At 46.4% G+C, this 26,606-nt stretch overlaps 2 protein-coding genes across 2 annotated transcripts in view; both read left to right on the top strand.

Annotated features, from left to right (window-relative positions):
- Window positions 1-26,606, top strand: part of CLNS1A (chloride nucleotide-sensitive channel 1A) — an 820,929-nt gene that overhangs the window by 393,350 nt on the left and 400,973 nt on the right. The gene's annotated exons all lie outside the window — the stretch shown is intronic.
- KCTD14 (potassium channel tetramerization domain containing 14) lies at window positions 17,253-25,495 on the top strand. Its single transcript, XM_050757496.1, has 2 exons — window positions 17,253-17,381; window positions 23,976-25,495. Exons 1-2 carry the CDS (start codon window positions 17,292-17,294, stop codon window positions 24,651-24,653), a joined length of 768 nt encoding a protein of 255 aa, XP_050613453.1. The 5' UTR covers window positions 17,253-17,291; the 3' UTR covers window positions 24,654-25,495.

Below are 26,606 nucleotides of genomic sequence, written 5' to 3'. Positions count from 1 at the left end.
AGCAGACACTATTTGCTCCCCAGTTTCTGTTTGTCCAGGAATGATTCACATGAGTTTTACGGATTGGCCCCTCTGCCTCTCACCCTGTGGTGGACACCTGAGTAGAGGACAGAGGGCACCATGGAACGAGCACAGCTGTGGCATCAGAGGGACCTGGTTTTGAACCCTGGCTCGTGGCTCTGTGACTTTGGGAAAGTCATATTCTTTCTTTGGCCTTGGTTTCCTCATTAGCAAAATGGGACAACAGCAGGTACTTCCTAAGACAAACTGTGTAAAACGCCTGGTGTTGGGCAGGCACTTAATAAATGTCTGTTCCTTTCCTTTGCTATGTTTTCACTTAGCAGCGATTTACCCGGGGCCTAGCATGTAGCAGCCACGTGTGCTCAGCACCGGGATCACAGTGGTGAACAAAACCACAGATATGGAGACTGGCTGCCCTCATGGAGCTTGGGACAGGCATTCAGTAAACAAAGGCATGTCCTGAAGGAAAAGTAGTGTCTTACTAAAAAGAATCAGTGATGACAGCCTTCAAATAGAGTGGTCACAGAAGGCCTCTCGGGAAAGGTAACATTTAAGCAGAGATCTAAAGTATGAGAATGAGCCAGGCATTTGGGAAAGCAGTGCCCAGAGGAGGCTAAAGGACACAGGCTTTAGAGCCAGATGTATATGGGTTTCAAATCCTGCTTCCTCTATTTATTTAGCTGTGGGACTTTGGGAGAGTGTCTTCACCTCTCTGGGCCTTGGTTTTATCTTCTGTGAAATGTGGCTAAAAATATCTACTTTATAGAATTGTGAGGATGAAACTCAATCGTGCATATAAAGTGCCCTGCATGGAGTCTGGCACATGGTGAGCACCTGTGAAAATCAGCCCCTTCTTGTCCCACTTTGAGATTGTCAAGTGAACAGCACAGACACAATGCATGCACATGTGTGCACACACACACTCACACTCAAAAATACTTATAGATATACTGGTATTCAGTAAACAAAGGCATGTCCTGGGTATTTCAGGAGACTTTCATAAAGGGACTTTTTTTTTTTGAGACAATATCATTCTGTTATACAGTTTTTTTTTTGTTGTTGTTGTTTGTTTGTTTGTTTTTGAGACAGAGTCTCATTCTGTCATGCAGCCTGGAGTGCAGTGGTGTGATCTCTGCTCAATGCAACCTCCTCCTCCTGGGTTCAAGTGATTCTTCTGCCTCAGCTTCCCAAGTAGCTGGGATTACAGGCACCCACCACCACACCCAGCTAATTTTTGTATTTTAGTAGAGACGGGGTTTTACCATGTTGGCCGGGCTGGTCTCGAACTCCTGACCTCAAGTGATCTGTCTGCCTTGGCCTCCCAAAGTGCTGGGCTTACAGGCGTGAGCCACCGTGCTCAGCCATAAAGGGACTTTTTGTTTTCGTTTTTTTTTGTTTTTGTCTTTTGTTTTTTTTTGAGATGGAGTCTTGCTCTGTCACCCAGGCTGGAGTGTGGTGGCACGATCTCAGCTCACTGCAACCTCTGCCTTCCGCATTCAAAGGATTCTTCTGCCTCAGTCTCCCAAGTAGTTGGGATTACAGGTGCGCACCACAATGGCCAGCTGATTTTTGGTATTTTTAGTAGAGACAGGGTTTCACCATGATGGCTGAGCTGGTTTCGAACTCCTGACCTCAAGTGATCCACCCACCACGGCCTCCCAAAGTGCTCCCAGGCGTGAGCCACCGTGCCTGGCTCATAAAGGGACTCTTTACAAAGAGTCCCTTTGGCAGGGTTTGGGGAAAGCAACAAGTGATAGTGCAGACCCTCAGGGTTAGTAACAGGGTGAGGAAGGGGGCAGTTAGCACAACTTGAGATGATAGCTGTGTGGAGAGGGTCCCTGACACGGGCTGGGACCTTCAGAAGAGGTATGCAGCCAATATACAGGAGCTCGACAGGGAGAGGGCCCGGGAAGAAATATTCTGGCTTCTGCCTCCTCTTGCCTCTGATCTCCTGCTAAGCTCCCATTGGCCAAACTCAGTTGGAAGCCGGGGTGCATGGGAGCCTGTGGATGCACCACATAAGGATCAGCCTCCCAGAGTAGAAAAGGCTGGAGTGGATCTGGAGAGACAAATAGAAGAGATACAGCATGCTCTCCACTCCCACTGGCCTCTTTAGAATGCCAGAAGTGACGGATACACCCATTGTAAAGTGGTTTAAGTCAAAAAGGAAAACCCTCGGTCACTTAACTGAACACTCCAGGGGTAGGGCCTTAGGCAGAGCTGCATCAGTGTTCAGGTTCTCATCAACTCTTAGTTCTATTTTCCTTTGCAGCTTAACTTCAAGTTCAGGCTACATATGGTAGCAAGATGGTGGCAGTAGAGAGTAAAGAAGGGGGTGGCCCCCGAAGGAAAGCTGTGGTTCTTTACAAAGGAGAGTGAGTAAAAGCAGGGTGGAAAGTTACACGTGTTCACTACAGTTTACCTCGGAGTGCTCATGGCCCATAAACTCAGGCAACAGGGATTGAGACCACTGAGGCTGTGGCGAGCAGGTCCCCTGCTTGGCTAGAGTCTGTTTGGGGATGACTCAGACTGTCTTGAAAACACATGGGCTGTCTGTTTCCACCTCCGCACTGAAGGGACCTGAAAGATTACGTAGCCCAGCAAAAAGATGAGATTTGTACAAGACCATGTAGTTAATGTCAAGGTGAGGACTTGAACCTAGGTCACACAAGCTGTCCTCTATGCGTGACTTTAAAAAAAAAAAAAAAAGAAAGAAGGAAACACCCATACAGAGTGTTTGGGTGAAAAACAGAGGGAGGGGAGAGGCGGGGAGAGAGAGAGAGAGAGAGAGAGAGAAAGAAAAAAAATTAAGACAGTATAAAATAAGAAACAATGGAAAGTAATTTTCCTCCAGGCACAGTGGCTCACGCCTGTAATTCCAGCATTTTGGAAGGCCAAGGCAGGAGAATTGCTTGAACCCAGGAGTTCAGCCCAGGCAACATAGGAAATCCCCGTCTCTACAAAAAATTTTAAAACTAGCCAGTCATGGTATTGTGCACCTGTAGTTCCTGCTACTCAGGAGGCTGAGGTCGGGGGATCTCTTGAGTCCAGGAGGTTGAGGCTGTGGTGAACCGTGATTGTGGCACCCCTGCACTCCAGACTGGGTGACAGAGTGCGACCCTTTTTGCTGGGCTACGTAATCTTTCAGGTCCCTTCAGTGCGGAGGTGGAAACAGACAGCCCATGTGTTTTCAAGACAGTCTGAGTCATCCCCAAACAGACTCTAGAGCAAGACCCTGTTTCAGAAACAAAAAAGTAATTTTTGTCCCATGGCGTATTCCTGGTCCTCTTTCCAGAGGTAATGATGGCTAAGTCTCCTTTATAACCTTCCAGAAATTACCAATGCAAATGCAATGGTGTGCATATATATATTATATATAATGTGTATATATATATACACACTTAACTATTATTGTCTTTGTTATCTTTCTTTTTTTTTTTTTTTTTTGAGATGGAGTCTTACTCTGTCACCCAGGCTGGAGTGCAGTGGTGTGATCTCAGCTCACTGCAACCTCTGCCTCCAGTTCGAGCAATCCTTGTGCCTCAGCCTCCCAAGTAGCTGGGATTACAGGCATGTGCCACAACGCCTGGCAAATTTGTTTTAGTTTTTTCCATTTTTGAGAAGGAGTCTTGCTCTGTTGCCCAGGCTAGAGTACAGTGGTGTGATCTCAGCTCACTGCAACCTCTGCCTCTCGGGTTCAAGTGATTCTCCTGCCTCAGCCTCCTGAGTAGCTGGGACTACAGGTACCTGCCACCATGCCCGGCTAATTTTTGTATTTTTAGTAGAGACAGGGTTTCACCATGTTGGCCAGGTTGGTCTCGAACTCCTGACCTAAAGTGATCCACCCACCTCGGCCTCCCAAAGCACTGGGATTACAGGTGTGAGCCATTGTGCTCTTTGTTATCTTGGTGACCTTCCTATATTAGCCACAGAGATTCAACTCATTTTTGATAATAGAAGAGTGTTCTACTATATGGATATATTCTTATTTAACCAGTCCCCAAATGATAGACATTTAGGCTGCTCCTGGTCTTTTGCTTTTGCAAACAATGGTGCAGTGAACATTCTTGTGCATGTAGTGTCTTTGCACATGTGTGCTCTAGGGGCTAATCCTAAGAATGGAAATGGTACCTCATGCCTTTCAAGGGCTTATGCTGACACCACTTACGCTAGAAAGAACAAAGATTGATAGTGTTAGAAGGGATCTTAACCATATCAAGCCTAACTGTTCCCTCCTCATTTTGCAGATGAGGAAACCGAGGCCCCAGGTCTGACAGCAGCCTAGTGGTAGATTTGAAGTAGACTATGGTTGGGCATCATGGGATAGGCCTATAATCCGAGCACTTTGGAAGCCCAAAGTGGGAGGATGATTTGAACTCAGGAGTTTGAGACCAGCCTGGGCAACATAGTGAGACCCCCAGCTCTATAAAAAATTAAAAAATTAGCTGGGCATGGTGCTGTATCTGTTGGGGGTGGCATGGTTGAACCTGGGAGGTTGAGACTGCATTAAGCCATCTTTGCACCACTGTACTCCAGACTGGGTGACAAATTGAGATCCTGTCTCAAAAAAAAAAAAAAAAAAGAAGTAGACCACTTTATTTTCTCCCAGAGAAGATGTGGAGGAAAGAGGGCAAAGCTGGGAGCAGGGCAGTGCTGGCCTTGTGTCCTGGTCTGGAAGGGCAGGGTGTGGACAACAGAGCAGTTCCTGGAGCCTGACTGCCTGAATTTGAATCCTGGTTTAGCAAAATAGGCTTTCTAAGCTTCAATTTCATCACCTGGAAAATGGGGGTGATTTTAATCTTCCTTTAGTCTTCCTTATAGGGTTGTTGTGAAGATTAAATGAGATAATGCCTGTGAAACAAAGGTTACCTTTTATTACCATTCCCTAGCCTAGGCATCTTGACTCCTGCACCTTGCAAGAGGCATTTTTGGGGTTAAAAGGCCCATGAGCTGGTGAACTAGGGGCATGCCTGGTTTCCAGCCATGCTCTCTGTTCTTCCAGTCAAGGCTGAAACTGAACAGGTTCTAACCTTATGCAGAAGCTCTGGCTGCCTGCTCCCTCCGGAAAGGAGCTTGCTGGGGCTGGGACCCAATCAAGTGGAGTGGTTTGAAGGCAACCCAGCCGTACTTCCTCCCAGCCATACTTCCTCCCTGTGCCTGCCTATGCCTGGCACTGATGGTACAGGGCCTCCCAGATTCCTCCCAGAAACAGTCGGGGCATCACAACTCCCATTTTTGAACTAAGGAATATGAGGCTCCCAGAGTTCAGGGGGCTTGCTTCTAAATAAAGAATTCCCTGGGTGGGGTGGGGGACTTCCCAAAGGGAAAGGAGGACACATTGGTTCACCATTATCTGTGATCCACTATTACCTATGGGCTCTTTAGCATATCTGTCCATATCTATAGCTTCTTCTGCTTTCTTCTCAGAGCACTGCTCACACTGTGAAACCAGATATTCGTTTCTGTGGTTATTCAATTACAGCTGAGAATGGGCCCCATGAGGTCAGCTCTTGTCCCCTGGTTCACTGCTCTTTCCCCAGTGCCTGGTGCCGTGATTGACGCATAGTAGGCAAATACGTGTTCCTCCTCTCTAAAAAGGGATTACAGGCTGGGTGCAGTGGCTCACGCCCATAATCCCAGCCCTTTGGGAGGCCGAGGTGGGCAGATCACTAGAGATCAGGAGTTTGAGACCAGCTTGACCAACATGGTGAAACCCCATCTCTACTGAAAAAAAAAAAAATACAAAAATTAGCCTGGCATGATGGCTGGTGCCTGTAATCCCAGCTACTCGAGAGGCTGAGGCAGGAGAATTGCTTGAACCCTGGAGGCGAAGGTTGCAGTGAGCCAAGATCACACCACTGCACTCCAACCTGGGCAACAGAGCAAGACCCTGTCTCAAAAAAATAAAAATAAATAAATAAAATTTTTAAAAATAAACAAATAAATAAAAAGAGATTGCAGGCATGGTGGCTCATACCTGTAATCTCAGTACTTTGGGAGGCTGAGGTGGAAGGATTGCTTGAGCCCAGGGGTTTGAGACCAGCCTGGGCAACATAGTGAGACATCATCTCTACAAAAAAGTAAAAAAATTTAGCTGAGCATTAGCTATAATCCCAGCTACTTGGGAGGCTGAGGCAGGAGGGTTGTTTGAGTCCAGGATGTCAAGTCTGCAGTGAGCTGTGTTAGTGACGCTGCACTCCAGCCTAGAGTCTGGGTAACAGAGTGAGATTCTGTCTCAAAAAAAAAAAAAAAAAAAAAAAAAAAGCATTACTTACTATCAGCATTATTCTGAAGTCAATGGGATAAAGCTCTCCAAAGTGCCTGGCACAGTCAGGTCAACCTGATGTAGTCCTGGACCATTCTCTACAGACTTCGATATTTCTCAAGCAGGCATGGAACAGAGGGAGGGGAAGAGGATCCTTGTGGGTTGACAGGGGTCTCCCTCTCTGCAGACTCACAAAGGGAACCTTGTATGGGAGCGGGTGGACAGGATGCCTCGTGGCACAGCTGAGCCCCAGACTGCCAAGCCTGGGCTGGGCTAGGCTGGGCACTCTGCCACAAGCAGCCTTCTGAGGACCCTTTCATCTGAGTCCCAGCTGCCATTTGGCTGGCTGGCCTGAAGCCCAGCCGCCTGGAGGGGAGAGGGGCTGGCCGGGTTGTCTCCGGAAGAACAGAGGGGAATGAGTGAGGGGAGGGCAGAAGGAAGCAGTGCTTGCTCTTGGAGTCAGGCCAAAGGGAAACAAGATCCAATGATAGACAATAGCAAGGGGCTGTTTGAATTCTTTTGTTGCCCTAGTATCAAGCAAGACAGGATCACAGAGACCATCTCAGAAAATACACAAACCCCCACCATATTATAGGTGGAGAACGAGGCCCAGAGAGGGGCAGGGACTTGTCTAAGGCGATACCGCAAACTGGTGGCAGAGCCAAAACTAGAGCCCTGCTCTCTTCTCTCCTGGCCAGACTGACTCTGAAAGAGGTGCTTCATCTCTGGGAGCCTTGGGGTCCTCAAACAGAAAATGGAGGTGCTAATGCCTATTTTGAACTGCCAGGGTCAAATGTGCTAATGTAGCTGGAAAACTGAGTTTTTTTTCCTACTTTGCATTGGTGGCAAAGAAAGAACATGCAATTGGAAAAAAAAAAAAAAAAAAAGCAAGCAGATTTTATATTCCTGTCCAGGAATAGAGACAGAGAGAGCTCTTGCTCTAAAGAAATTTTCTCACTGAAGGGCCGGGCACGGTGGCTCACACCTGTAATCCCAGGACTTTGGGAGGCCGAGGCGGGTGGATCACGAGGTCAGGAGATCGAGACTATCCTGGCTAACACGGTGAAAGCCCGTCTCTACTAAAAAATAGAAAAAAAAATTAACCGGGTGTGGTGGTGGGCACCTGTGGTCCCAGCTACTTGGGAGGCTGAGGCAGGAGAATGATGTGAACCCGGGAGGCGGAGCTACCAGGGAGCCAAGATCTCGCCACTGTACTCCAGCCTGGGCGACAGAGCGAGACTCTGACTCAAAAAGAAAAAAAGAAAAGAAAAGAAAAGAAATTTTCTCACTGAACTGTGGAAAACTGGGGAGTTTTAAAGAGTTAGAGGTGGGGCAAAGAAGTATGTAAACACATTCAGGGAGGAACTCCAGATGCACAGGTGCACATCATAAACATGCCTTTTCATACATATGGTCAGAAAATGGTGGTGATTTTCTTCTCTGGATGGAGATTTTAGCATGATAATGATATGTTGATGATCTACAGGTAACAAGGGGTCACTGGTTCTGATTAGCACAGGGCTTATCTTCCTCTGGTAATTGGTGCAGGGTCCTGAAGCTCCTGCGGCCTCCTGGGCTATCTGGAGTTTTTGTTTGTTTGTTTGTTTGTTTGTTTTTATGAGACAGAGTCTTGCTCTGTTGCCCAGGCTGGAGTGTAGTGGTGCCATCTCGGCTCACTGTAGCCTCACACTTCTAGGTTGAAGAGATTCTCCTGCCTCAGCCTCCCAAGAAGCTGGGACCACAGGCATAAGTCACTATACTCAGCTAATTTTTGTATTTTTTATAGACACAGAGTTTCACCATATTGCCTAGGCTGGTCTCAAACTCCTGGACTCAAGAGATCCTCCCGCCTCAGCCTCCAAAGTGCTGGGATTACAGATGTCTGCCACCTTGCCCGGCTCTTGAAGTTAAGCAAGGCCACTTATAGATAAAGAGACTAGAAAACGCTGGGTGCAGTTGCTCACGCCTATAACCCCAGTACTTTGGGAAGCTTTTAGTTCAAGTGACTTTAATCTTTGGGAAATAAAAACAGTTTTAATGATAATTGGTAAAATACAAATGTCTTCAAAATGTAAATATGTGATCTAAATTATGCGGGTCAGATACTAGGTTTGCTAAATGTTTTAAGATTGTAAACTGCTTCTTTAGCCTTTAAGAACTGCTTGACTTGACTGCTTTACAATTTGGTAAGGCCTGGGGACATATGGAATTAACCACACCCCTAACTTTTGGATACTACAGAGGGCCCCTGGAGCATCCAAAAAGAGAGGTAACCAGGATTATTTGACATGTTTAGTTACATGCGATTGCCAAAATCAAAATAATGTTTAACCTGCTTCCAGCTATATTTTAGTGAATAATATTAATACATGTTCCAAATTGTATAGGATTTCTAAAACTCTCTCTGAGTATGTGCTATCAATCATAATTAAGGTTATTATGTTGTGTTTTTGTTTTTTTTTTTTTTTCAAGACAGAATTTTGCTCTTGTTGCCCAGGCTGGAGTGCAATGGCGTGATCTTGGCTCACCACAACTTCCATCTCCCGGGTTCAAGTGATTCTCCTGCCTCAGCCTCCCAAGTAGCTGGGATTACAGGTATCCGCCACCATACCCAGCTAATTTTGTATTTTAAGTAGAGATGGGGTTTCTCCATGTTGGTCAGGCTAGTCTGGAACTCCCGACCTCAGGTGATCGCCTGCCTCTGCCTCCCAAAGTGCTGGGATTACAGGCATGAACCACCACACCCCGCCTGTGTTAAGTTACTGTAGGCCATGGAAATAACCAAATTTCTTTTTCAATCATGTTTTTTACTATAACTACCCTGGATATTTTGCCATTCACAGACAATTGTTGTCTTGCTTTGATTCTTATCAAAAGATGGTTTATAATCAGCTATAGAACTTTGATAGGTGCTCTTAAACGCAGGTTTCTGATATCTTTGGAGATGTGACATTGGAATAAAGGAAAAATGTACAGGACTCATGAAGAGCTGAAATGTTAGTGAATATCAAGCAGAACAACTGTTAACAGAATGAACTGAAGTAATAGAAAACTGAAGTAATCTTTTAAACTTTTTGCTTAAAACATTGCTGGTCCTTGTTTTGTTTTTCAGAGTCAAGGAAACTTATTTTGAGCTATTTACAACCTTTAAAAATTGAGTAAGGTATACTCCTATGAACAAACTTAGGAACATATTTGTCTCTCTCTGCCTGGTTTCTCTAGAATTTGGAAACTATTTGTGAATATTCTTAACTTATGGCAATGTGGTTGTTTGCATCAGTCCAATAAGAATGCATTTTCTTTTGCAACAGGACACATTGGAGAAACTGATTGATATACCAAGACTTTGACTGGAAGGGTGTGCTTCACTTTGAGGAATCAAGCTCGACTTGCAGAGCCAATAAAAGCCCCTTGGGAAAACTGGCCTCATACCTTGTCTACACAGTTCCCATACAGGGTTTCTAACCTGTGGTGAGTAAAGAATGTCACTTTCTTTCTTTTTTTTTTTTTTTGAGACGAGGTCTCACTTTGTCTCCCAGGCTAGAGTGCAGTGGCACAGTCTTGGCTCACTGCAACCTCTGTCTCCTGGATTCAAGCAATTATCTGCCTCAACCTCCCAAGTAGCTGAGTTTACAGGCACTCGCCACCATGCCCGGCTAATTTTTTGTATTTTTAGTAGAGATGGGGTTTCACCATCTTGGCTAGGCTGGTCTTGAACTCCTGACCTTGTGATCCACCTGCCTTGGCCTCCCAAAGTGCTGGGATTACAGGCATGAGCCACCGCACCTGGCCCAAAAATGTCACTTTCTAACACAACCAAGAGCCCCACGTTCTTTGGACCTCAAGAAGGGAGGAATTTACCCAACTCATAGGTATTTGAGGGTACAAACCCATGGCTGGGCTCAGCTTTAAAAAGTCTTGTCTGAGATTCCTTGTGGAACTGAGTTCCATCAAAACCTATTTAAAAATCCTAGTAAAAATAATTATTCTGGCTGAACTTTATGCAAATAATCAGGCCAACCATAAGACTAAAGTTTATTTTGCAAAAAACTCAGTCCTATCATGATCTGTTTTTGACAAAAGTGAGAACTGGAGAGAGAAAAATTAAGTTTCAAAACTTATCATACACTTGACATTACATTCCAGTTTCATTAATTGTTTTTAAGTTTTTGCCTACATTTTAAATTAACCCTGCGTATTCCTGTGAACCAACCAGTGACTTCTGGGTAAAAACAGAAAATCTGGATCAATATACTAGTTCTGGGGAATTACCCTGCAAATACTGTCAGGTGATAAGAGTAAATAGGGTGCCCATAACTGGGAGGTTTCTTTGTTTGGTAAAATAAGACCAAGGGAGCTAACCAAAGCCAAGCCCCATGCACCCAAATCTTAGCAGGCATAACTATAGTCACTAGTTTTCTCGGCGTGTCAGCAACTTCAGGATTTCTAAGCTGTCCTTACCCCTTGTTTCGTTTTTATACATGTCTCTTTTTTTTTTTTTGAAACGGAGTCTTGCTCTGTTGCTCAGGCTGGAGTGCAGTGGCGTGATCTCGGCTCACTGCAACCTCTGCCTCCCAGGTTCAAGTGATTCTCACGCCTAAGCCTCCCCAGTAGCTAGGATTACAAGTGTGCACCACCATGCCCAACTAATTTTTGTTTTTTTAGTAGAGATGGGTTTTCACCATGTTGGTCAGGCTGGTCTCAGACTCCTGATCTGAAGTGATCTGCCCACCTTGGCCTCCCAAAGTGCTGGGATTATAGGTGTGAGCCACTGCGTTTTTATGAATGTCTTTTAATAACCCGGTTTGTCTCTTCTCACCTCCCAGGATCAAGTGATCCTTCTACCTTACCCTCCTGAGTAGCTGGGACTACACATGTGTGCCACCATACCCAGTTAATTTTTATATTTTCTGTAGAGATGGGTTTTGCCATGTTTCCCAGGCTGGTCTCAAACTCCTGGGCTCAACTGATCTGTCGACCTCAGTCTTTCAAAGTGCTGCGATCACAGGTGTGAGTCACCACGCCTGGCTCCACGTTACAATATGCTTGTCATGTCCCCTTAGGATGCTTTCTCTCTCTCTATATATATATATATTTTTTTTTTTTTTTGAGATGGACACTCGCTCTATTGCCAAAGCTGGAACGCAGTGGTGTGATCTGGGCTCACCGCAACCTCCGCCTCCTGGGTTCAAGCAATTCTCCTGCCTCAGCCTCCCGAGTAGCTGGGACTATAGGCGCACGCCACCTTGTCCAGCTAATTTTGTATTTTTGGTAGATACAGGGTTTCACTATGTTGGCCAAGCTGGTCTCGAACTCTTGACCTCATGATACACCCACCTCAGCCTCCCAAAGTGCTGAGATTACAGGCATGAGCCACTGTGCCTGGCCCCTTAGGATGCTCTTGACTGTGACAGTTTCTCAGATTTTTCCTCTTTTGGGTGACTTTGATAGTTTTGAGGAGTACTGGTCAGTTATATTATAGGATGTTCCTCTATTGAAATTTCTCTGATGCTTTTCTCAAGATTGAACTGAGGTTATGAGTTTTGGGGAGGAAGATCATTTTCCTCACATCACATCAAGGGTATATACTCAGTACTATAAACAAAAAATAAAATTCTTAGCCCCCCAACCATCTGAAAGGACCCCTCTTCCCCGCCAAAGGCATTCCAAAGTTAACCTGAAAAACTAGTTCAGGCCATGACTGGAAGGGGGTCAGACATACCTCATTATGCCCTTCCGCCTTTTGGAATTCGGCACAGCTGACCAGTATTACCATCAAAACAGAGACCTTAAGTCTGTCAGTCTGTCAGTCATGCACAAAGTCTGTCAGCCTTTAAGTCTGATAAGAAATATTTGCCATCTATTCTCTCTGAAGCCTGCTACCTGGAGGCTTCATCTGTATGATAAAACCTTGGTCAGGCAGGGCACGGTGGCTCAAGCCTGTAATCCCAGCACTTTGGGAGGCCGAGACCGGCGGATCATGAGGTCAGGAGATCGAGACCATCCTGGCTAACACGATGAAACCCCGTCTCTACTAAAAAATACAAAAAACTAGCCGGGCGACATGGTGGGCGCCTATAGTCCCAGCTACTCAGGAGGCTGAGGCAGGAGAATGGTGTGAACCTGGGAGGTGGAGCTTGCAGTGAGCTGAGATCCGGCCACTGCACTCCATCCTGGGCGACAGAGCAAGACTCTGTCTCAAAAAAAAAAAAAAAAACCTTGGTCTACACCACCCTTTATAGTAACCCAGGCATCCCTTTCTATTGATCTCAGGTCTTTAGATAATAACCCACTGACAAGCAGAAAATCCTTGCTTTTTAATTTTCATCTTTTAAAAATAGAGATGGGGTCTGGCTGGGCGTGGTGGCTCACGCCTGTAATCCTAGCACCTTGGGAGGCCAAGGCAGGCAGATCATGAGGTCAGGAGATCGAGACCATCCTGGTCAATATGGTGAAACCCTATTTCTACTAAAAATACAAACATGAGCTGGTTGTGGTGGTACATGCCTGTAATCCCAGCTACTTGGGAGGCTGAGGCAGGAGAATTGCTTGAACCTGGGAGGCGGAGATTGCAGTGAGCCAAGATTGCACCACAGTACTTCAGCCTGGTGACGGAGCCAGATTCCGCCTCAAAAAAAATCCAAAAAGATACCAGGTCTTGCTATGCTGCCCAGGTTGGTCCCCAACTCCTGGGCTCAAGCTATATGTCTACCTTAGCTTCCCAAAGTGCTGTGATTATATGCATGAGTTTCCACACCTGCCCACCAATCAGAAAATCATTGAATCTTCTCATGACCTGGAAGCCCCACATCCCCTTCCAGCTGTCCAGTCTTTTCGGACCTAACCAATGCATATCATACATGTATTAATTGGTATCTTCATTTTTATTACATGTTAATTAATTATCTTTTTTTTTTTTTTTTTTTTGAGACAGAATCTCGCTCTGTTGCCCAGGCTAGAGTGCAGTGGTATAATCTCAGCTCACTGCAACCTCCACCTCCCAGGATCAAGCAATTCTCCTGCCTCAGCCTCCTGAGTAGCTGGGACTACAGGCACATGCCACCATGCCAGCTAATTTTTTGTCCTATTAGTAGAGTTGGGGTTTGACCATGTTCGCCAGGTTAGTGCCGAACTCCTGACCTCAAATGATCTGCCCACGTTGGCCTCTCAAAGTGCTGGGATTACAGGTGTGAGCCACTACACCTGGCCTTATTTATTTATTTATAATCTCTAGTCCAACAGAGATACCTCCCAGGCTCAAGAGATCCTCTTACCTCAGCCTCCCAAGTAGCTGAGACTACAGGCACATGCCACCGTGCCTGACTAAGTTTTGTACTTTTTGTAGACATAGGGTGTCACCATGTTGCCCAGGCTGGACTTGAACTCCTGGGGTCAAGTGATCCTCCCATCTTGGCCTCCCGGATCCTCTCCCTTGGGATTACAGACTGAGCCATTGATGCCTAGCCAATTGATGTCTTTTCTTTTTTCTCTCTTTTTTATTTTTTTATTTTGGGATGGAGTCTTACTCTGTCTCCCAGGCTGGAGTGCAATGGTGCGATCTCAGCTCACTGCAACATCTGCCTCCCAGATTCAAGTGATTTTCCTGCCTCAGCCTCCTGAGTAGCTGGGGTTACAGGCACACACCACCATGCCTGGCTAATTTTTACATTTTTAGTAGAGATGGGGTTTCACCATGTTGGCCAGGCTGGTCTCAAATTCCTGACTTCAAATGATCCACCTGCCTTGGCCTCCCAAAGTGGTGAGATTACAGGCATGAGCCACCATGCACGGCCCTAATGTCTTATGTCTGCTTGAATACATAAAACCAAGTTGTAGCCTGACCACCTTGGGTACATGACCTGAGGACATCCTGAGGTTGTATTGTGGGCATGTTCTTAACCTTGGCAAAATAAACTTCTAAATTGGTTGAGACTTGTCTCAGATACTTTTTGGTTTACAGCAAGCACGCACTGTCGTCATGATCAATAACTGTTGGCACTGACTTTGGTCACCTGGCTAGAGTAGTATTGATCAGTTTCCCCAATGTAAAGTTTCTTCTCTTTTTCCTCCTTCCCATATTGTACTCGTTGGAAGAAGTCACAATGCATAACCCACACTTAAGGAGTGGGAAATTATGCTCCCTCTCCTTTAGAGTTATATTTTAACTCTAGGAAAACAACCCCACAAAACAGATACCTAACTCTTTTCACCATTGGGCATGCTTTGTACTCCAAGCAGCTGCCTTGGGCTGGCTAAATAGTCTACACTGGCCACTGTTAAAGTAAATTAAAATGGAGATCAGGCCTGAAGAATCCCTGGCCAGACAATGCTAGTTAGGCCTCATAAAAGAACTCAGACTTGCTTGATTTGCAAACATAAGCAAAACTTAACTTGGGTCATTGTGATGGTTAATACTGAGTGTCAACTTGATTGGATTGAAGGACACAAAGTATTGATCCTGGGTGTGTCTGTGAGGGTGTTCCCAAAGGAGATTAACATTTGAGTCAGAGGGCTGGGAAAGGCCGACCCACCTTTAATCTGGGTGGGCACAATCTAATCAGCTGCCAGTGTGGCTAGAATATAAACAGGCAGAAAAATGTGAAAAGAGAGACTGGCCTAGCCTCCCAGCCTACATCTTTTTCCCTTGCTGGATGCTTCCTTCCCTCGAACATCAGACTCCAAGTTCTTCACTTTTGGAATTCGGACTGGCTCTCCTTGCTTCTTAGCCTGCCAATGGCCTGTTGTGGGACCTTGGGTTCGTGTGAGTTAATACTTAATAAACTCCCCTTTATATATATATACACATATATGTGTGTGTGTGTGTGTGTGTATATATACACATATATGTATATATATATAAAGCAGAGTTTAAAAAGTAATGGAATATATGTATACACACATATATGTATGTGTGTGTGTATGTGTATATATATATACCATTAGTTTTTTTGTTTTTTTGTTTTTTTTTGAGATGGGATTACATTCTTGTTGCCCAGGCTGGAGTGCAATGGCTTGATCTGGGCTTACTGCAACCTCCACCACCTAGGTTCAAGTGATTCTTCTGCCTTAGCCTCCCAAGTAGCTGGGATTAAAGGTGCCCACCACCACGCCCAGCTAATTTTTTGTATTTTGTAGACATGGGGTTTCACCATGTTGGTCAGGCTAGTCTTGAACTCCTAACCTCAGGTGATCCACCTGCCTTGGCCTCCCAAAGTGCTGAGATTACAGGTGTGGGCCACCGTGCCCAGCCCCATTCCATTAGTTCTGTCCCTCTAAAGAACCCTGACTAATACAGTCATTTCTGGTAAATGCTAATGTTAGACAGAAACAAAACTTAACATTAGCCAATCACAAGCAACCAACTAACATATAATTAAGTAACTAGGGACTTTTCAACAAAGGAAACCAAAAAAGGTGATTTCGTAACTGTAACCAATGAAATATATATGTGTGTGTGTGTGTGTGTGTGTGTGTGTATATATATATATATATATATATATTTTTTTTTTTTTTTTTTTTTCCCCCTGAGAGGGAATCTTACTTTGTTGCCCAGGCTGGAGTTCAGTGGTGCAATCTTTGATCACTGCAAGCTCTGCCTCCCATGTTCCAGCAATTCTCCTGGTTCAGAGTCCCAAGTATCTGGGATTACAGGCACGCACCACCACACCCAGCTAATTTTTGTATTTTTAGTAGAGACAAGGTTTCACCATTTTGGTCAGCCTGGTCTCGAACTTCTGACCTCAAATGATCTGTCTGCCTTGGCCTCCCAAAGTGCTAGAATTACAGGCGTGAGCCACCGTGCCTGTCCCCAGTAAAATATCTTGTTTCCACATTCTCCCCATAAATATTTGCCTCTGATGCATTGTCATGGGAACATTCAACCTTTTTCCATCTGGTGTTTCCCAATTCAAGAATTGCCTGTTATCCAAGTACACTCTTTAAAAAGTTTTGTTGAGCCTCAGATTTTACATTTTAACACCACTCTACCTCCTAGGGTGCTGGTTTTCTGATCTGTAAAATGGTGTTGACGATATTTCACTCCCTAGGACTGTAGGGAATAGAAAGTCTCTAGCTGTCAATGTCAGTCAATGTCAACTCCCTCTGCCTCCCCCATTTCACTCCTGGGAACTCTGAGGCCCAGAGAGGGGCATTAACTAGTGTCAACTTTAATAACGGGATTCAGGCAATACGTTTAAATAATTTATTTAAGCGTAAAGTTTGAGAATGGCCAAGCGGGGGACACAGGCTCCAATAAGCTGGGTTCAGTGCTCTTGAGTAGAGTGGTTTGAGGGTCATTCATTTATATAAGCAAGGTCTGGGGAATAATAAGCAATAATAATAATAAGAAGAAGAAGCAAGGTCTGGGGAAGCTTAACAGAATTTTAACATTTTCCATATTAGTTAAGTGTATAGTTACAGCAATTTAATTGATTCTAGGCAGTGTTTCTGTTTGAGAAAGGTACATTTAACATTCCACATTAAGATGTAATATTCAAACGGTCTTTTATCTCAGTCATGGGGTCTTTCATCTCAGGTGCCATCTGATCTAAGCCGCAAAAGAAAATATAGGAAGAGGCAAGGTGCTGTGGCTCAGGCCTGTAATCCCACCACTTTGGGAGGCTGAGGTAGGAGGATCACTTGAGCCTGGGAGGTTGAGGCTGCAGTGAGCCTGATCTGCCACTGCACTTCAGCCTGGGCGACAGAGTGAGACCCTGTCTCTGGGAAAAAAAAAAAAAAAAAAAAAGAAAGAAAAGGAAGGAAATTAATCTATATCAAAAGGTCAGTACTTAAAGGGTCTGCTCCATTTCTCAGTCTCCAAAGTCAGCCCTCCTCAGGGTCTAACAACTTTTAAAAGCCCTAAATAGACAGACTGTTCATTTCCTTCTGCACTTGGCCAGGTCTCACTAAAAGCCACGCCTGGCCCAGCCCCGTCCCGCCTTGAGCCTCGGTGTCCCCACCTAGGGGCGGGCAGCCAGGGGCACTTCCGCTGGCCCAAGTGATCTGCATGTGGCAGGGCTGCGCAGTGGAGCGGCCAGCGGGCAGGATGACGAGCCAGACCCCTCTGCCCCAGTCCCCCCGGCCCGGGCGGCTGACGGTAAGTGCGAGGCTAGCTGAGTCCCCGCGCCTCTGCCCTCCCTTCCAGTTTCTCCCGCCCGTCCGTCGCAGCCGGCCGAGCCCCCTACTTCTGGCGCACTGTCTCCCTGCACCTCGGGCTGGTCGCTCTCTTCTGTCTTTGCTATCCCTCCTGCTTGGATGGCTCTCCTTTCGCGCCTCGGTGTCCCTTTCTGGTTTGGCTCTGTCCAGCCTCTCCTTTTTGCCCTTTTGCTTCCTCCCTCTGCATTCGGTCTTTAGTTCCACTCCCTTCTCTCTTCCCCCGGGCTTGTCCTAGTCCAGGGCTTCTCCTCTGCTCCTCCTTCTCCCCTGCTCCCCGTGGGAGAAGCCCATCCAACCAGCTTGGCCAGAGGATCTTTCCCTCACCCGCAGCCCTCTCCCACCTGCCCCTGCCCCTGCCCTCTGGCTGGGACCCGAATGCCTCTGCTTGCCTGCCTGGTCCCCGGGCTTGGGTGAGGGGAGTTGGGGAGGAGGATGGGGAAAAGGCTGGCTGCACTCTAGAAGCAGAACACTCGGGTTCTCTCCTGCACTGAGAATCATCCTGAAGACCTGGAGGAAGGGAAAGCAGATCCAGCAGCAGGTCAGCGTGGCTCTCTCTAATAGGGCCATGGTCACGTCATTGCTGTTGGCTATTGACAAAGTCACATGCCTAGTGCCAGGATCACCCTAGGTGCTCAATAAATGCCTGCATGAATTACTGGGGAAGTGTAACGCACTGTGCATGATGCCAGGTAGGGCAAGATTGGCCTTGAACAGAACACTAGATGCTCCTGTAAATCAAAGGATATTCCCCTCCCTTAGGAGCCTCACAGCCTTCTTGTTTGTTTGTTTGTTTGTTTGTTTTTGTTAAAATAGAGACGGGGTCTTGCCATGTTGGTGAGACCCAGGTTGGTCTTGAACTCCTGGTTGAAACCCCAGACTGGACTCAAACTCTTAGGCTCAGGCAATCCTCCTACCTCAGTCTCCCAAAGTGCTGGGATTACATGCGTGAAACACAGCACTTGGCCAGGAACCTTGCAATCAATGAACAAACAGGGAATTATAAGGGAAGAACTGCCAGGCCAGTGGAAGTATAGTAGTGTAGGACTTTCTGGGACCACAATGAGACAACCCACCCTGAAGGACTCCCAGAGGAATTCATCTGAAGGATGAGTAGGGTCAGAGAAAGGAGTGTGGATGGCAAGTGAGTGAGCTTCTGGAGGTGAGGGGGCCTGGCTTGCTCCGGATTGGAGGGGTGGGGAGCAACCGGCGGTTCTGGTAGCTGATTGCGAGGGGTGAAGTAGCAGCCCAGTTGCAAAGGGCCTCTAAACCTTGTTATGGAGTCTGGAGTTTATCTGGAAGGGAATGAAAAGTTGCTCAAGTGTTTAATGCAGGGAGTGATAGGATCAGATTTGTACTTCAGAAAAGGTACTCTCAGCCAGGTGTGGTAGCTCATGCCTGTAGTCCCAGCACTTTGGGAGGCAGAGCGGGTGGATCACCTAGCTCCGGAGTTTGAGACCAGCCTGGCCAACATGGCGAAACCCTGTCTCTATAAAAAATACAGAAATTAGCTGGACATAGTGGCACACGCTTGTAGTCCCAGTCACTCTGGAGGCTGATACAGGAGAATCGCTTCAGCCTCGGAGGTGGAGGTTGCAGTGAGCCGAGATTGTACCACTGCACTCCAGCCTGGGCAAGAGTGAGACCTTGTCTCAAAACAAAAAACCAACAAAAACAAAAAACAAAAAGGAGCTTAGGAACAGGGCTGAGGTCTTGTTTGATAAAGAAATGGAGCTGAAGATGTCCGCACAGAAAACTTTTTTTCTTTGAGACAGGGTCTCCCTCTGTCACCCAGGCTGGAGTGCAGTGGCGCAGTCTTGGCTCACTGCAACCTCTGTCTTCCGGGTTCAAGCAATTATCCTGCCTCAGCCTCCCAAGTAGCTGGGATTACAGGTGTGCGCCACCAGGGCCCAGCTAATTTTTTGTATTTTTAGTAGAGATGGGGTTTTGCCATGTTGGCCATGCTGCTCTTGAACTCCTGGCCTCAAGTGATCCTCCCACCTGGGCCTCCCAAAGTGTTGGGATTATAGGCGTGAGCCACTGCACCCAGCCTATTTTTTGAAGCATCTGGAAATTAGCTTCAGAAAGGACATTGGATGTGATTGGATCTGTTAGACTTTCAGAGCTGGGGGAGCTTAGAGTTCTCTTGGTCCATTTTACCTTCCTGTTTCACAGATAACTAAGCTTAGGCCCAGAGAAGGAAAGCAAAGGGCCCTGGGCACATATCTAAGTATTGGCAGTAGTGGGGCAGGATGTTGGGAAGGATGGGAGGGAGGCACTCATATTGTATTGGAGTCATGCTGATACAGGTTTCATCTCAGCTCCAACTTCATCACATCCTAGCTGTGTGACTTCTCTCTGAACTTTCCTTGCCTGTAATATGGGGATATTAGGAGGGCCTGGGAGCTTTCAGCAGTGTAGGAGTAATGAGAACATATTGGTCCATTCAAGGGGTAAAGTCTGCAAGTTGGCATTTAACTGGGTGCTTTACAGAGGTGACCTCAGGGTTAACCAAACAGTCCTGCCAAGGGGCCTTGAGGTTTTTGGGAGAAAGAGTCAGAGGTTCTGGGCTTATTTTTCTCAGCTCTATTGTTTGGCTGCTGTCAAGATGCATCCTCTCCTCTGCCTTCTCCCTTCCAGTAAGCAGAACTGTCCCCTGGTAGGAGATGTTGTCATGGCAATCAGATTTCTCCAGCAGTTCAGTTGCCTTTGTCTCTCTCTTTTTTTTTTTTTTTTTTTTTTTTTGTTTTGAGACAGCCTCGCTTTGTCGCTCAGGCTGGAGTGCAGTGGCCGGATCTCGGCTCACTGCAAGCTCCACCTCCCGAGTTTACGCCATTCTCCTGCCTCAGCTTCCCTAGTAGCTGGGACTACAGGCGCCCGCCACCTTGCCCGGCTATAGTTTTTTTGTATTTTTTAGTAGAGACGGGGTTTCACCGTGTTAGCCAGGATGGTCTCGATCTCCTGACCTCGTGATCTGCCTGTCTCGGCCTCCCAAAGTGCTGGGATTACAGGCTTGAGCCACCGCGCCCGGCCTGCCTTTGGCTCTCTTAACTCCAGTACTTTAATCTTAGAAGGAGAGCCCACAGACCAGTTGAGAATGAGGACACACCTAAATCAGACTGAGTGACATTCCTGAGCCCTGTCCCCATCTCCACTCTTGTGGTAAAATCTTCAGGTTGGAAATCCAGCCTTCCCTCTAACACCACGCATCTATTCCGCAGCAGCAGTCGTCACATCCCTTAGGAAACCTTCTCTGACAGCCTCCGATACACATCCACAAAAAGACCTGACCCCTCCTACCTTTGAGTCTTCCCTCTCAGCACCTACGTGCTTAAGCCATCTGTTTCCCTCTCCCCTGTGAGTTCCTTGAAAGCAGGGACTGTGTCCTGTTCTGTTTGGCACAAGGTTTGCATGTAATAGGCCCAACATACATTTTGTTGAATGAATGAGTCACTAAAGGAATGAAGAGTGAAGGTATTGGAAGACTGAAGGTAATTTATGTAATGACTAAGAGCTCCAGCTTGAAGTAAAATGGACCTGAATTCAAATTTTGACATCATCACTTAATAGCCAGTCTCAGGCAACTTTCTTCATCTCTTTAAGCCTTAGTTTCTTCTTCTGTAAAATGGAGATTTAATATGTTCTTCATGGAAGTGTTGTGAGGGCTGAATTAGATAATCCATTTAAAGCACTATACAGAGTTACTAGACTGTCTGTTTCCATATCCCTCTTCCCACCAACCTTCCCACTAGGCATACATTTTGTTGAATGAATGAGTCACTAAGGGAATGAAGAGTGAAGGTATTGGAAGACTGAAGGTGATTCATTTATGTAATCACTAAGAGCTCAAGCTTGGAGTAAAACGGACCTGAGTTCAAATTCTGACATCATCACTTAATAACCAGTCTTAGTGCTCAGCCCAGGGTCTGGCACAGAGAGGTGGCCTCTAAAAGTTCTGTTGAACAACTAAACTTAACTTGCATTTGCACTGCACTTCACAGTTCATGACGCAGTTTTACACCCACAATATGTAGAGTTACTGGCCTTTTCATTACCAAGAATATTCCTGTTATTATTGGAGTCCCATGGGACCATATTTGGAAAAACATTCATCAAACAAATTCTATTTATGCTGGGCGTGGTGGCTTGCACCTGTAATCCCACAAGCTTGGGAGGCTCAGGCAGGAGGAAGCCTTGAAGCCAGGAGTTCAAGACCAGCCTGGGCAACACAGTAAGATCCATCTCTAAAAAAAATTTTTTTTAAGTAGCCAGATACAGTGTTGAATGTCCTATAGTCCCATTTACTTGGGAGGCTGAGGCAGGAGGATGACCTGAGCCCAAGTTCAAGGCTGCAGTAAGTTATGATCATGCCACTGCACCTGCAGCCTCGGCAACAACAGAGCAAGATCCCATCTGTTAAAAAAATTCAATTTTCTGGCCAGGCACTATGGCTAACGCCTGTAACCCCAAGACTTTGGGAGGCCGAGGTGGGCAGATTGGGGTCAGGAGTTTGAGACCAGCCTGGCCTACATGGTGAAACCCAGTCTCTACTAAAAATACAAAAATTAGCCTGGCTTGGTCGTGCACTGTACATCTGTAATCCCAGCTACAGGGTGGCCATCCCAGCTCCCAGGCTGAGGCACGAGAATTGCTTGAGCCTGGGAGGCTGAGGTTGTAGTGAGCCAAGATCACATCACTGTACTCTAGACTGGGCGACAGAGTGAGACTCTGTTTCAAAAAAAAAAAAAGAAAGAAAAAAAGAAAAAATCCCATTTTTAAATCAATCAAGGTCATGCCAACTGTTAACCAGAACTTCTGATCTACGTGAAATAAGAATTTTTGTCCCCAACTCCCAGCACAGGATGTGGATACATAGTAAATACCCAAGAAATGCTTCCCAAATGAACACATGTATGGTTTCTTTCGTCTTTCTGAAATGTTGGAAGTGTCCCTCCTCCCTTACCCCTGGCTTTTATTATATCTTAGATCAGAGCTGAGCATCCCAGGTTGGGAACTCTTGACTTCGTAACAACTCCATGTCCCCATTTTACTTCCTATTTTTTTTTTGGAGTTGGACTCTCATTCTGTCGCCCAGGCTGGAGTGCAGTGGCACGATCTCAGCTCATTGTAACCTCTGCCTCCTGGGTTCAAGTGATTCTCCTGCCTCAGCCTCCCGAGCAGTTGGGACTGTAGGCGTGTGCTACCATGCCCGGCTAATTACTGTATTTTTAGTAGAGATGGGGTTTCACCATGTTAGCCAGGCTGGTTTTGAACTCCTGGTCTCAAGTGATCCACTCACCTTGGTCTCCCAAAGTACCGGGATTATAGGCGTGAGGCATCATGCCTGGCCTTTACTTTAAAAAATTTTTTTTCCCTTAAACCTATTTAAAAAAAATAGAGATGGAGTCTCGCTATGTTGCCCAGGCTGGTTTCCAACTCCTGGCCACAAGTGATCGTCCTGCCATGGCCTCCCAAAGTGTTGGGATTACAGGCATGAGCCACCATGCCCAGCCAATATCCCCATTTTATAGATGAGGAGACTGAGGCCTTAAGAGGGAAAAAGGCTTGCCGAAGGCCACAGACTTTGGAAGTATCATTGCTGAGACTTCCTTCCATGGCAGCCTCTTCCCATAACATTCTTCTGCTTTTGTAAGACAGAGTCCAGAGTCTTACAATATTACAATATGTATTGACAGAGTCTTACTCTGCCACCCAGGCTGGAGGGCAGTGGGGTGATCTTGGCTCACTGCAGCCTCCGCCTCCCAGGTTCAGGTGATTCTCGTGTCTCAGCCTCCCGAGCAGCTGGGATTACAGGCACGTGCCACCACACCTGGCTAATTTTTGTATTTTTAGTAAAGACAGGGTTTCACCAAGTCGGCCAGGCTTGTCTCGAACTCCTGACCTCAGATGATCTGCCTGCCTCAGCCTCCCAAAGTGCTGGGATTACAGGCGTGTGCTACCGTGCCTGGCCTCCTCCCATAACATTCTATGACCTAAAATTAAGATGCTTGAATGGGTATTCTTTTTTCAAACAGAAACCTTTCTTCCTCCTTAAAATGCCCACCCTTGGCCGGGCACTGTGGGAGGCTGAGGCAGGCGGATCGTGTGAGGTCAGGAGTTTGAGAACGGCCTAGCAAACATGGCAAAACCTCGTCTTTACTAAAAATACAAAACTTAGTCAGGCATGATGGCGGGCGCCTGTAGTCCCAGCTACTAGGGAGGCTGAGGCAGAAGAGTTGCTTTAATCGAGGTGGAAGTTGCAGTGAGCCGAGATTGTGCCTCTGCACTCCAGCCTGGGCGACAGAGCGAGACTCTGTCTCACCAAAAAAAAAAGAAAAAAAAAAAAAAAAAAAAAAAAGCCACCCCCTGGAGCAACACAGCATCAATACAACCCTCTTTAGTAAGATGGGCCTTTCACTAGCCGAAGCCAAACATTATGGCTCCCCTAAGTTTTTAATCCAGTTATTCTTTGGATAAAAATAAGTCATGAGCTCAGGGGAGACGGCGTGTTGGTTTACTCTGCCTCTTGTGCCCCCAGATGTCTACGGTTGTGGAGCTGAACGTGGGGGGTGAGTTCCACACGACCACCCTGGGTACCCTGAGAAAATTTCCGGGCTCAAAGTTGGCAGAGATGTTCTCTAGCTCAGCCAAGGCCTCCATGGATGCAGAGGGCCGCTTCTTCATCGACCGCCCCAGCACCTATTTCAGACCCATCCTGGACTACCTGCGCACTGGGCAAGTGCCCACACAGCACATCCCTGAAGTGTACCGTGAGGCTCAGTTCTATGAAATCAAGCCTTTAGTCAAGCTGCTGGAGGACATGCCGCAGATCTTTGGTGAGCAGGTGTCTCGGAAGCAGTTTCTCCTGCAAGTGCCGGGCTATGGCGAGAACCTGGAGCTCATGGTGCGCCTGGCGCGTGCAGAGGCCATAACGGCGCGGAAGTCCAGCGTGCTTGTGTGCCTGGTGGAAACGGAGGAGCAGGATGCATATTATTCAGAGGTCCTGTGTTTTCTGCAGGATAAGAAGATGTTCAAGTCCGTTGTCAAGTTTGGGCCCTGGAAGGCAGTCCTAGACAACAGTGACCTCATGCACTGCCTGGAGATGGACATTAAGGCCCAGGGGTACAAGGTATTCTCCAAGTTCTACCTGACGTACCCCACCAAAAGAAACGAATTCCATTTTAACATTTATTCATTCACCTTCACCTGGTGGTGATCAGGAGCAGAGACCGTTACGAGTTCTGGCATGGCTTATGAAATTAAAAGTTGCCATCAATGCCATTTCCCTTTAATTTCACAAATATCAGGCAATTTCCAGGGTTGGTCTAGAGCCTTGCCCCTAAATATTGATCTCCCATTTAAGGACTTTCCACTCTATTGCAACTGACACCACTATATTTGCCTAGCAACTTGCAGCAGCTTCCTCTTCAAAGCCTCATGTATCTTTAAGAATGTTTCAACAATGCGTTGGCAAGAGATGTGGGATGACAACAGGAACATACAAGATACTGTGAATCTAGATGTTCTGACCTAAAGATGTAGTCTACCTAGCCCCAGCTTGTGGTCCAATCCATCTGTCTCTGGCATGTGCCCTCATGTAGCAGGTGCTTTGCTGATCCCCTTTGTGAGATGCTGTGGGTGCTAAAACCTCAGAGCTGTCCTCTTCTCTAGAGTGGAGGTTTTCAAAGTGCATCATCAGCATTACCTGTGAACTTGCTGGAAATACAAATTCTCAGACCCCACCCCAGACCTACCGAATCAGAATTTCCAGGGGTTGGCACAGCATTCTGATTTACCAAACCCTCCAAGTGATTTTGATGTATTCTAATTTTGAGACCATCTCTAGAAAAGAATTGCTACCTCTTGTATGGAGGTACAAAAGACTGACCTCTTACATCGAGGAACTTCCTTTCCCAGAGCTCCTCATGGAATCAGGCTGAAGTCAGTCTTCTTCTGAGAGCACATTCTTACTTAATTTTTTTTTTTTTCCTGTTCTACGCTGCTTCCCTCACTCCCCTTCTCCTAAGAGCACTCCATCAATAAACCACTTGCATGAGAGTCTCAGTTTTGGTTCTGCTTCTCAGCCAAATACAGGACTCATCCTCTAAAGGAGGATACATGTCGATGTTCATTCTTCTCCAAGTCCAGGTCTGAGATAGATGACCCCCTTCCCTGTGTAGTAGCTTGATCAGCTATTGTGGGTTGTCTGGAACTTTCTTGGGACATAGGGTTTCTTTCTTGGGACCAAAGGGTTTCTTGGGATACAGGACTTCCAGTATAAAAACTTGGAAGTCTCATCGGGTGCAGCGGCTCATAGCCTATAATCCCAGCACTTTGGGAGGCTGAGGTGGGTGGAGAACTTGAGGTCAGGGGTTCAAGACCAGCCTGGCCAACATTGTGAAACCCTAATCTGTATTAGTCTGTTTTCACACTGCTGATAAAGACATACCTGAGACTGGGCAATTTACAGAAGAAAGAGTTTTAATGGACTTACAGTTCCACATGGCTGGGGAAGCCTCACAATCATGGTGGAAATGTATATCTCACATGGCAACAGACAAGAGAGAGCAAGTGCAGGGAAACTCCCCTTTTTAAAACCATCAGCTCTCATGAGACTTACTCACTATCACGAGAACAACACAGGAAAGACCTGCCTCCATGATTCAGTTACCTCCCACAAGGTCCCTCCCACAACATGTGGGAATTCAAGATGAGATCTGGGTGGGGACACAGCCAAACCATATCACTGTCTCTACTAAAAAAAAAAGTTAGCCAGTCATGGTGGCACATGCCTGTAGTCCCAGCTACTCGGAGGCTGAGGCATGAGAATCGCTTGAACCTGGGAGACAAACGTTGCAGTGAGCCAAGGTCTCGCCACTGCACTCCAGCCTAGGTGACACAGGGAGACCCTGTCTCAATAAATAAATAAATAAATAAATAAATAAATAAATAAATAAAACCAACTTGGAAGTCCCAGGCAAGCTAGAATGAGTACTGCCTACCCAATTCTCTCTCACTTTGTTTATTTTTCCTTTGGGACACCTCTTCTGTGGTGACAGATCTGGAAGTGACCTCTATTCAAGAGAGACCATGTGTACCTATAAGAACCTGGCTTTGCCCCCTAATGGGATAACCACTGTCTCCATCCAGACCTTTCACAAACCACTGA

Source organism: Macaca thibetana, chromosome 14 (genome assembly GCF_024542745.1).
Source record: "Macaca thibetana thibetana isolate TM-01 chromosome 14, ASM2454274v1, whole genome shotgun sequence".
In the NCBI taxonomy this organism is placed as follows: domain Eukaryota; kingdom Metazoa; phylum Chordata; class Mammalia; order Primates; family Cercopithecidae; genus Macaca; species Macaca thibetana.
This window is presented reverse-complemented; position numbering and strand designations above follow the sequence as displayed.